The 12,506-nt window shown below is 41.7% G+C and overlaps 1 protein-coding gene across 4 annotated transcripts in view; it reads left to right on the top strand.

The window, feature by feature from the left end:
- The window catches only part of rims2b (regulating synaptic membrane exocytosis 2b), a 63,838-nt gene that overhangs the window by 42,002 nt on the left and 9,330 nt on the right, over positions 1-12,506 (top strand). For all 4 annotated transcript variants that reach the window (XM_013913745.1, XM_005744718.1, XM_005744720.1 and 1 more), the window contains 7 exons: positions 4,835-4,984; positions 6,014-6,123; positions 10,183-10,656; positions 10,824-10,865; positions 11,766-11,804; positions 12,144-12,170; positions 12,360-12,382. In XM_013913745.1, coding sequence (XP_013769199.1) covers positions 4,835-4,984; positions 6,014-6,123; positions 10,183-10,656; positions 10,824-10,865; positions 11,766-11,804; positions 12,144-12,170; positions 12,360-12,382 — 865 coding nt within the window. The remainder of the gene's footprint in view (positions 1-4,834; positions 4,985-6,013; positions 6,124-10,182; positions 10,657-10,823; positions 10,866-11,765; positions 11,805-12,143; positions 12,171-12,359; positions 12,383-12,506) is intronic.

Genomic DNA, 12,506 nt, shown 5'->3' with positions numbered 1-12,506 from the left:
CAGATTCACTGAGCGCTCCACACAGACAGCATCGTCAGAAGGAAAGTTGATAAAATAAATTACAAATGTTGTATTGTTTGATACATATGCATACCGAACCGAAAGCACTGTATCGAACGGTTCAATATCAATACGAATATCGTTGCACCCCTAGTAATAATGTAATAAACTTAACTACACATTTTATCCCTGAGATATTTTAATGTAAGAAAAGGGATTCAAATTTCAAGAACAAATCTCAGTTTTTCTACATTTATAAAAAAAAAAAAAAGTAAATGAAAGAATTCTGTCAACACGACTGTTAGGGCTTAAATTGTAAGATAATGTGTAAAATAAAATAAAAAGTTCTGGGACCTCATTGCCCAGATTGATGGAATGGAAACATTTTGTTAATTGACAGACTCAAACAGACAAAATACAGCTAATGTCCAAAATTTATGTCCTTCTTCACATTTTTGAAAGCCACCCAGCGGGCCTGATTTGAGTCTTTGGCGAGCTGATTTAGCATACAGCCCTAACTGTAAGCTTTATTATGAAGGAAAGTTTTGAGTCTTATCTTAAAAGTAAATGGGGGGCCTGTTTCCCTAATCCAAACCTGGTCCTAGGCCTGATGGCTACCCCTTCCTGAGCCTGGTTCTGTTTAAGTTTTCTTCTTGTCAAAAGGGAGGTTTTCTTTCCCACTGTTGCCAAGTGTTTGCTCACCAGGCATTGTCTGGTTATTAGGGTTTCTCTCTAATATTGTAGCATCTCAACCTTACAGCATAAAGCACCTTAAGCCAACTGTTGTGAATTGACACTTTATACAGTGTCATGAAAAAGTATCAGCCCCTGATTTCTTTTTAGGAGTTACTGTAGCTCAAGAGGTAGAGCAGGCAATCTACTAATCAATATTGGTGGTTCTGTCCCAGGATTCTGCAGTCTGCATGCCAAATATCCTTGGGCAAGACACAGAAACCAAAGTTGCTCTCTGACGTGTTCATCGGTGTGTGAATGTTAGATAGAAAGCACAGGGGGAAAAAAGTGCTTGTGTGAAAGGGTGTGAATGAAGCAAGTTATATAATGAACTTTGAGGGGGGTGGGGATATTTGTCAGGCTTAAATGTTCCCGATCAAACAATTTTTCTCCACTAAACCTCATAACTGCTTACCTTGGCAGCAAGAATTGCATGAGCAGTGAGTCTTTTATATCACTGTGAAAGAATCATAGCCCACACTGCTTTGCTGAATTGTTTTAGGTCAGCAACATTGGAGGATTTTCCAGCATGAACAGCCTGTTCAAGTTCAGAGCATCTTAATCTCATTTAAATGAGATTTAATGTCCTATAGGATTTTCTGGTAGAGAGCAGAATTCATGGTTCCATCAATTACAACAAGTTGTACAGGTCCTGAAGCAACAAAGCAGCCTGAGATCATTACACTACCGCCACCATGTTAGCTTTATGTCACATGTCACATGACTCAAACCTTCCAAAAAAGTTCAGCTTTTGTGTCATCGATTCACAGAATGTTTTCCCAGAAATCTTAAGGATCATCATGATGTTTTCCAGGGAAATGTCAAATGAACATTTGTGCTCTGATGACGCAGTGCAATGACTTTCAGGACATAAATGCTAAATTTCTATGATGTACAAGATCCGCAGTGCAATTAAAACTTGACTTGGTTTATTTACATTATGAGAGTAGTTATGTTTATGATGTAGCTGTCTTCTTACCCACTGGTTTCTGGAGTCCACATTTGGACTCAACTTTAACCTGCTTTTATTTTGTAATTTTTGTTTTATTTTTGTTGGTCTTTTTGTTTCATATTTCAAGGATGAAGTTCTCATTTATAAACTAATTCTAGCTAGCTCGGTTATCTAGCTGCATTCAAAGACTGTACAGGAGCATCACTTAGACCAGAGGTGTCCAAACTTTTTTCACTGAGGGCCACATACATAAAAATATAGGAGGGGCTGGGCCACTTACTAGAAATTAGGTATGTAACCTTAACTTTAGTGTATTAATTAATTAATTAATTAATTATTAAATCATTTAAAAGTGGTCAAATATGTTATATTGTTGAATATAATTAAAGACAAAACTGCCTTCATCCCAGCTTTCAATAAATGGATATTTATTGATTTATTCAGAAAAAGCTTTGGTTGCTCATTCTCAGAACAGCAGCCTCAGATTTCTTCTTAGACGGAAGATTTACAGCACAGAGAAAAAACAATAAAGGGGAAAATGGGACGAGTACATTTCAAGCTTGTTATTTAAGTTATTAGGCTTAGCAACACACCTATTAACGTTTGTTTGAAACCGTTATCAACATTAACAGACTGAACTGGACTTAATAACAGACTTAATAACTAATTTTAGTAAATTATTCTGGTGAGTATCAGCTGTGCCGATACGTATGTAAATCGGGCCATCCAGCTGCGGTGCTGATCGCCACTCGTGGCAAAAATCCTGACAAATGTCACTTGATCAAGAAGCAGATGTGCATCAGAGGAGATCAGCTGATTTTGCGTGTGTGTGCGCTGTGCACAGCGGTGTGTACTCTTAGTGTTAACAAGATAAACGCATATAAGAAAGTGGTCTGCAAAAGCAGGGTAGTGACAGAATTGATGCGCATTATTGATATTTGAAGCATGTGTACCTGCACATTAACACACGGGTACTGTGGAATATATTTTTTACTCACCTAAAGTGCTCTCGTCCACTCCCCGCAAAACAATTAGCAGCTGTGCGGTGTCTGTGGCGTCGGTGCTCTCATCACATGCGATGGAGTAAAAATCAAAAGCACAGCTTCATCAGACAGTTGCAGTTTAATGTTGGCTGAGGAGTCTTCAGTGCGTCGCACAACTGTATCTCTGGACATGCTGACGTTGTTGAAGTCCTGCACTTTTTCTGGGCACATTATTTCGGTGACTTTAACGAGGCAGTGTTTTATGAGGTCTCCATCTGAAAAAGGCTTGCCATGTCTTGCGATGAGTTGGGCGACCTCATAGCCGGCTGTTGGAGCCTTTTCCTGGACAATTTGAGCACGAAAAAAATACTGTTGCTGACCCTGCAGGAGAGCTACCCTTTGCTTTAATATCTGCTCTCGCTCAGCACCAGTGTCGGATGCATAGGCCTGATGTTTGGTTTCATAATGACGTCGTACATTATACTCTTTCATAACTGCCACAGTTTCAGTGCAGATCAAACAGACACTTCCCCTTGAATTCTTTGAAGAAATATTCACTCTCCCACCGTGTCTGAAATTTTCTGCACTCACTTTCTACCTTTCGCTTCTTGGGTTCTGCCATGTTTAGTAACTTGGGTTAAATTTCTTCTGTGATTGTCAAGACACTTCACCCGTTGTCTACTGGTGGTGGTCAGAGGGCCCGGTGGCGCCAGTGTCCGGCAGCCTCGCCTCTGTCAGTGCGCCCCAGGGTGGCTGTGGCTACAATGTAGCTTGCCATCACCAGTGTGTGAATGTGTGTGTGAATGGGTGGATGACTGGATATGTAAAGCGCTTTGGGGTCCTTAGGGACTAGTAAAGCGCCATATAAATACAGGCCATTTACCATTGTCCTTTTTGGTGGAGCAACTGCCTTGATCAACAGTAGCTCCTCCTGGTGTTAAAACTAAGAAGTGCAATCAAAGGAGCTTGCAAAGAAAAGCGTCTGGACTTCTTTAAGTTGCTTGAAGACGTTTCACCTCTCATCCGAGAAGCTTCTTCAGGTCATCTGACTACGATGACCTGGATGACTGAGAACCTTCACAGACTAAGAAGTGCAATACACTCAAGCAAAAGTTGAAGTGCGGGTCATAGTCTATTCTATATATAAAATTACTTGTGGGCCAATTAAAAATGGACCGCGGGCCGGAGTTTGGACACCCCTGACTTAGTAATTAACAGGTATCTATGTCTAAGATCAAAGATCAAAATAAAATCCTAGAATTTCACCAAATGTGGGGCTGAAACTTCTTAGACAGTCTGTTATTACATTAACCTTGCAGCAGCCATATTATTGGTCAGATAATACAATTTAAAAATGCTCCAAAAGGCTCCAACATCACAAACATGGTCCAGAGTCCTGTTCAGAGACTGATTTGCTGAGATGACGTCTAGCAGGGAGCTAGCAGCTACAGCCATCTGTGTTGCCATCCACCTGTTAGTCAAAGAGGCCACGCCACTAATAATGGAAATTTTAAGCCAGTTTAAACGGGTGAGTTATGAAAACATCCTCCTCATATGAAGGGGTTATGAAGGGGAAAATTATCTATACAGACCAGACCAGTTTTTGTATCAGGCTGTAATCATGTTTATTTCTGCTGTAAAGTTTTAATACGGGAGGACTGACTCACTGCTGGAGCCTCTGTTGGACCTCAAAGGAACTGCAGGTTTTGATATTTATTTTAGTGCTTTGTTGCTAAACTTACCATCAATGCTAACATCTCCCACAATAATTATTTTATCTAAAGTGATTGCCCTCATTAATTCAAATTAAAAGTAAGTAAGGGGCAAGCAGAAGATAAGCAAAAGCAAATAAAACTTTTTAAAAAATATTTTCTAGTTCAGGTGTAAGACTTAAGAATGAAAGGCTGCTGACACTGTGTAGAGCAGATCGAGGGAACACTGTTTTTCTACTGTCTCACTGAAGCCCTCTGGGAAATTCAGTGCCAAATAAAAGCATCCTCTTCTCTGGTGGCATTTTATCAGCCTTCAGTGCCTTATACTTCATGACTCCCAGTCCACCACATGTGACAAAGATCTGGTCGTCAGCGCGACGTGGATAACTGACCTGTCCTGCAGCTGCAGTGGTTGTCATAGTAATCTAGGTGACAGTTATCATGGTGATGTGCAGGTACAGTCGTGGGATGGACCGGAGAGATTACTACAGCCGATCTCGTTCAGCCGACCGACCCATCTACACACGCTCACACTCAACCGATCGATCTGACTCCACACACATGAGGTCTGGACGGTCTGCTCCCCCCTCACCTGCCTTGATCAGGTGACCCTCAGCCATCCAATTAGAAAGCAGCTCTATCTCCATGTTTGGGGCATGGTTTTTTCTTTTTTGTTTTTTTTTTTTTAAATTTGGTTGGTTGTTTGTTTTAGACAAGCATGAATTCTGACTCAATGGTGACCACAACAGTTTTATTTTTCGCCTTTATTTTAGCCCCACCATATGTCCCAGTGACATCACCAACACCTGAACATTTCATATTTGGCCGCAGCTTTTATATTCTGATTGTTTTGTTTTATTTTGGGTGGCAAGTTAGTCTGTGTTGTTGTTCTTCATTTGTTTGATGGTTGTGTTGCATGTGCTTCTAAAGAATTTCTGTTCACTTTCTGACACCTAACTGTTGGATGTTCAGTTTCCTCCAAACTGGGCTTGGCACTCAGGCGTATTGCCTGCAACATACAAGTACCAAATTTAAGCAGGGAGGTTTCTGTCTGCGATCACAGTGCTGCCTCTATCACAGCTCTGAACACACCCAGTGGCAGCTGATGTTGGTCAGCTGTATGTATCTGTATTTCACAGAGACAGATTTGTTTGTAACGTCTAAGAGACATTAGAGCTACAAACAGGTTTTCAGCAGTGATGGGGCCTTGCACTCTTTGTTTCAAGTGTGAATTCTTTCTGTTCATGTTATAATTTTTTTTCCAACAGTTATACAGAATTAATGACGTCCAAAGGTTTACATTCCTACCTGGTTGTGTGATGTACAGGTATGCTTCAGGACACTGTAACATCACAGTTGGGTGTGGCTGCATGTGCAAGAAGAGTCCACTCTAACTTTTGCTTGTTACTGCTTCTCAAGCAAAAACATCTGGAGTGACTGCAGACTTTTCATTAACTGACTGAATACAGTGCCAGACTAAATGCTGATCAAACTCTATCTGTGACTATGGAGGGAACCTCAAACTGACTGTCATCCCTGACATCTGACCTTAAATCTCTCCTGTCAGGATGGCGGTTTGATTGTTTAATTTCTTTCTCTTCTTCTTTTTAAGAATTTATTTATTTTTTCATCAGGGCTAATGCTGGAGGCGGTTCCACCCTGACAAGCCCAACGGGGACGCCTATTTGTGGTCGCCGAGGACGCCAGCTACCTGCTGTCCCCCCCAAAGGAGCTCTCGACAGAAGTGCGTATACTTGAGATATTAGTCAAACAGCACCTCCAAGCATCTCTGAACCAATCTGCTGATGGACCCACCACCATCCACCTACAACAAACCTGTGTTTTATACAAAGGCAAACCTGCAGACTTATTAAAAAAATAGAGAAAAATAGAGGTTTTACAAATTTCAAGATGAGGTCTGAGATAATTTCCTAATGGGTATGAATATGAATGAAGTGTAACTTCTTTCACACAAAATAAATAATGAATACTGCAAATGGTGCCTAGTCCAATCACAGACAGATGACGATGATAAAAGTGGATAAAAATTGTAGCACTTTTGCAAATGAGACAAGTCGTGAATGCTGCAGTAATTGATGAGAGTTATGACTTCAGACTGGTAAAATTCAGGTGTGTGTTTTGTGTTTTCAGCAAAGTGAAAGAGACTCAGCAGCAGATCAGAATTAAGTAGATCAACATCTAGCCATTGTGGCAATGAAGGACCCAACAACAGTAGCATTGCAGTTTAACACGTCTTTTATTGACTGACTTTCCAATGTGCGTAATTCTCCAGCTGCCCAACTATTGTAGCACACACAAAACCACAGCTGCTTTAATAATAATAATAACAATAATAACAATGATGATGATGATGATGATTATTAATCATTATCTCCCTGGGAATGCTGTTGAAGCATTATTATTATGCTTCAACAGCATTCCCAGGGAGAATGGGACATTGAGTCCAAATGGACCATGTTTAGCACCTCCATTGCTGAAGCCGCTGTACTGAACTGCGGCCGCAAGGTGGTTGATGCCTGTCGTGGTGGTAACCCTGAACCAAGTGGTGAACACCAGAAGTGACGGGAGCCACCAGGCTAAAGAATGAGGCCTAACAGGCTTGGTTAGCCTGTGGGACTTCATAGGCAGACCAAGCAGAAAGTGGGTCGGGCAGTGGCTGAAGCAAAAACATGGGTGTAGGAGAAGTTCGGAGAGGAAAAAGATTTTGGAGTGCCTCGAAGAGAGAAACCTGCACTCTGTATTGTGTGGGTGGAGCCCTGCTGACTTTGACTGAGAAGATTGTCAGGTGGTAGAAGGAATACCTCAACGACCTCCTTAATCCCACTGGCACATCTTCCGTGGCGGAAGCACAGTCTGGGGACGAGGGGGATGACTCATCTATCTCCGGGGTGAGGTCACTGAGGCAGTTAAACAACTCCATGGTTGCACGGCCCCTGGAGGGGGGTTGATGTTTGCCCTGAGTTCCTGAAAGTTCTGGATGTTGTAGGGCTGTCTTGGTTGACATGCCTCTACAATTTTGCATTGTGGAGAAACGTTGCATGGAGATCAGGGGCCTCTGGATTGTCAGACCAGGGTGGCAGTTCCCATCTTTAAGAAGGTGGACCGGAGGGTGCGTTCCAACTATAGGTGGATCACACTCCTCAGCCTCTCTGGGATATTTTATGGTAGGGTGCTGCTGTTAGTCGAACCTCGGAAACAGGAGGAACAATGTGGTTTTTGTCCTGGTCATGGAAGAAGGCATTCAACCGTGTCCATCGGAGTGTGGCAGAAGGCTTTCACTTGGGTGGTCTCAGAATCTCATCTCTGCTTTTCACAGAGGATGTAGTTCTGTTGGCCTCATCAGGTGATGGCCTCCAGCTCGCACTGGAACAGTTCGCAGTCAAGTTTGAAGCGGTGGGAATGAGAATGAGCACCTCCAAATCGGAGGCCATGATCCTCAGCCATAAAAGGGTGGAGTTCCCAGTCCGAGTCAAGGACAAGTTTCTACACCAAGTGGAGGAGTTTGAGTATCTCAGGGTCTTGTTCATGAGTGATGGGAGACAGGAGCTTGAGATCGACAGATAAATTGGTGTCAATTATCACTCAGTTTTGAATATATGTAGACATTGAGGTTTCTCGGGAGGGTCTGTGCTGACACCGGTTGCTATCTGGCAGAGGGTCGTTGGTACCATCCCACTCCCATGTTCCCACTTCAGAACAGCACACAATCGCCATCTGGGATATGTGTGCATGAGGGTGGGAATGCACGTTTGTGTCTGAGTGTGCCTGTTTGTCTACATCTGTGTGTCAAGTCGGGTCTTAGACTAGACTCTGTCATCATGCTCTTCTGTGTTCTGTGGTCTTTTGGTGTTGCTGCTCGGTGGATTCAGTCTTTTTAAGAAAGTTTTTGCCTGACTGGTTCATTTGGGTATTTCAGCCTAACAATGTCCTCCTTCACTTACACTGGCATGTATTTGAACCTCATGTTGAAAGTTTTAGTGAAAGAATACAAATTCAATCCAATTCAACTCCAGATCTTCATTAACTTAATTAATTTCATACAATTATACAGGCAGGGCCTCATATTTCAATATTTTCATATTTACAGTGAAAATGTAAATCAAACACTTTAAATCAACAAGATATTGTGTCTACATTATTTGTTATAAATAAATTAGGGAACAGGTCTCACCTGGTGATGAAACAGCTTGTCAGCTTCCTCACTTACTTTTGAGCCTCTGAAAATGGAGAACTGTGTATAAAGATAGCTGTAGAAAACCTAAATAGTTAATCCACAACTGCTTAAATTAAAGCTGAGAGTCTGCACTGTGGTTGCATACAATATAGACAAAAGCTACAAAATCTGTCTCACATAAATTATGACTCTACCTATGTGTGTTATATTAAATGCCTAGAGACACAAGCTGGGAAATCCCAAACCCATTAAAAAGAAACCAGAGCAAATATTCAGGGTTTGACAAAATGCTGATAGCAACTGTTTGTTTTCAGTGTCTTCTCTGGTTTTGTTAAATACCTGCACCCTATCCTTCCATGAGCTATCTAAACTGAATTTTGCACATTTACTGACACAGAACAGCAGCAGTAAGCTAATGAATTGATTGTTACTTAAAAAACGTAATTAACTGATTCAAAAGGTTTTGAATTCTGTGTCACAGAAAAGTTCAAGCATGAGATGCTGGCAGTAAAGAATTTTTGTCATTTTAATAAAATAATATTTGTAAAATACTTATGGAAAAGAATAGAATAGAATATAACAGTGGTTTCCTATCTACGTCAGATGATTAATTGAATAAATTCATTGAGATTTTTGCTTTAGCTACAGAGTGTTCACTGGTTTCTGGGACAAATAATGAAAATGACATAGTTAGGAGTCAGTAAGCACCCGCATATGGACCACTGAGGGTCATAGCTATCTAACAAGGATTTGTTTGTTTTTTAGACTCTGCGCAGACAGGTAATGAACTGAAAGTTTACCTACTTAGAGTAGTAACTCCTTAATAACAAGCCCCCTGTAGTGGTAGTAATTTAGTGATTCAGTGGCACTGCTGATAAAAGATGAGTGCTGAGATGTGTAAATAAAAACTTCACATTACTGTTCCACAGTCAGGAACTTTCCAGTGAAATGAAGACTAATTTCACCTTACCTTAAAGTCCTGTGAATACAGAATATAAATCAGTCAGATGAACAAAAATAAAGGATAACAACCCCAGTTAATGTAGACCACCTCATGACAAAAACAGCACATTGTTTTGAATTATTTTAAAATTGTGGCTACAAAACTATTCCAATAAATAGTGTATAGCAGTGCACGCTCCAACCAAAAGTTCCTGGACCTTCAGAGTGTTCAAAGTATCATTGTTGGGGGCATAAACATTGTCTCTCCCGAACTTCTCTCTGACCCAAGCTCCTTTACTGGAAACTACTATAACAGGATTCCACAAAGGTTCTTGGGGGACAATTCCTCTGGTGAAAGCATGTTAGTACTGAGAGATGTAGTCCCTTGACCAGGTCCAGGTTTCTGTGCCGGGATTGGCTCAGGTTTCAGCCTGCATAATAATAGAGAAATTCAACATGACTGAGTTCCTTCTAGTGGTAGTGAATATGTATGCTACCATCAGGATCTGCATCCATCCAGCAGAACCCACCCTCTAAGAACAGGTGTTAGAGGGTGGATACCGTTTGAGTAGGTCACTCCTGTGATTTCGCTTCTGGAAAAGGTCGTGTGGTCATTCATCATGTCATTGTTTTCATTCTTCTCACAGCTTTTTTTTTTCCCATCAGCTTTGACCATGACTGCAGCTCCAGCAACAGCAACTAAAATCCCTCCACATCATCACCCCCCTGCCCCTGTCCATAAACAACACTTTCCCTCTGTCAGTCAACAACCTCCTCTTATAAGGGTCCAAGCCCCGCCTCCCCCACTCACCCAACCCCAGCCACTTCCTGCACCTGTGCTCCCACCTGTAGTTACAGCAGCACCACCACTATTTTTACCCACACCGGTACCTGTTCCTGTACCCACAGCTGTACCCACAGCTGTACCCACAGCTGTATCCACAGCTTTACCCACAACTGTACCCACAACTGTACCTACAACTGCACAAACAACTCCACTGGTAGCTCCACCTCCCCCTGCTCCACCCCCTGCACCTGCTCCAGTTCAGCCTCCACCTCCTGAACCCACCCTACCCCCTCCAACTCCAACGCCTTCCCCTTCACCCGCCCCATCACCAGTCCCACCCCCACAGACTCCAGGTGTGTACATCAGGTTTAACATTCAATGCATCTCCAATAGCACAGAACAATTAGCGTGATTCTTCTAGTCAGATGTCTGTCAGACATTCTTTATCATAATCATTACTTATTGATTCATGTGTTCATGTTGTTTACATAACGCCATCACATATTACCCTGCATGTCAGAGCCGGATAGGCGCTCAGCAACACCAGGAGGAACCAGAAAAGGCAAGTCCAGTCACTGGTGGATCTAATGAGGTGTCAGGTGATCCTCACCATGTAAACTATGAGGGTTTGTAAGAAGATGAGTATAGCCGCAGCATTTAGGTGATGAAAATTTATAGTTTTGTGTGGAGAAAGAGAGAGGGGGGTTTTAAGCTCAGGCTAGGATCCATCACGAGCATCTTATGATGATTCAAATTTTAAACATTTATCTCCAGTCAGAAACAGATTTTCTTGGTAACTGCCCCCAAAGGCTCAGTAAAACCAACAGATGATGTCTGTGTAGGTTCTCAGTCATCCAATTCATTGAGTGTAAGGAGCTTGAAAAGCAAGCAGCCTCTTTAGTTCTAAAAATCAAATAGAGAGTCCCTGGTGTTTAAACCCTAGTTTTACACTTTACAATATAAAGCAGGTAACTGTTGATGTAACTTTTGATTTGGCATAATATAAATAAAATGGAAATGAGTTGAATATTGGGGGCTGTTGAGAGAGTCAATGACCCACTATTAGTCCTGTCCTCCTTCTTATTTTGGTTTCTCCCTTGGGTGTTAATGACCCATGTCTTTTTATTAACACCTTGGCTCATGTGATGAGGTAAATTCTTAATAGTGTGTCAGCAACTCTCTTAAGGGACAACAACCCCTGCTAGGGTTAAATAGCTGTGACTCTCCACCGTTTGGTTTTTAGAACCAAAGAAGCCTCTTGGATGAGACGTGAAACATCCACATGAAACTTAAAGAAGACAAGAACAGATGATAAATTTCAGATTTGTAACCTGCTCAAAATGTTGCTGTTCAGGTGTGTTTATATCACTGCGGTTTGGTGCTGGTTTGGATGGGTCATCTGACTAGAGTATGAGCATTAGTGTAGCCTGACCAATCACCTCTCTTTGTCCGCACTATGCAGAGGTCACATGGGAGGACCAACAGAAGAAAACAGCCAATGGTATTATGCCCACCTTAAGCCACACCCACATATAGAAATGTAGTGTTTAGCTCGTGTTATCTAGTTAGTTATCTAGTTAGACTGAAGTGGATTGGTTTTGGATTTGGTTTTTAGACTCATTCACCCATTTGCGCAAGCACTTTTGAATCCTCAGTGTAGAAAAGCTCTATATAAGAACCAGACTAATCCATGTATTCATAAAGCACTCCACCAGCCATCTGTCCATCCATTCATCTGTTTTTCCATCCATCTAGTCTTCTGTCAATCTATCCAGCTCTGTGTGCTTTGAGGAGTCTGTGGTTTTTCGTTGATATTCTTCTGTTTCCATCTTTTTATAAGGGGAGATGTTACCAACCGGCAGAGAAGGTACACACACTTTCTGTCAGCTTCATCTTTTTTTCTGACCTGCTGTGAATTGAAACTAACTTCTGTGCTGTCAGAAATCAGCAGCCTGAAGCTGTCCGAACAGAGAAAAAAGTGAAATCTATTGTCATTTCCTGCTATCACACATTACCAACCTAGACTATGACTAATGCTGCTCTTCTGTCTCTACAGGTGTACTGAAGGACCCTTCAAAGGTAAACAAACATTACACCACTTTTATTTATATACAGTGGGGCAAAAAAGTATTTAGTCAGCCACCGATTGTGCAAGTTCCCCCACTTAAAATGATGACAGAGGTCAGTAATTTGCACCAGAGGT

This window comes from Pundamilia nyererei, unplaced genomic scaffold, assembly GCF_000239375.1.
Source record: "Pundamilia nyererei isolate P.nyererei 1_Seehausen unplaced genomic scaffold, PunNye1.0 scaffold00148, whole genome shotgun sequence".
NCBI lineage: Eukaryota > Metazoa > Chordata > Actinopteri > Cichliformes > Cichlidae > Pundamilia > Pundamilia nyererei.
This window is presented reverse-complemented; position numbering and strand designations above follow the sequence as displayed.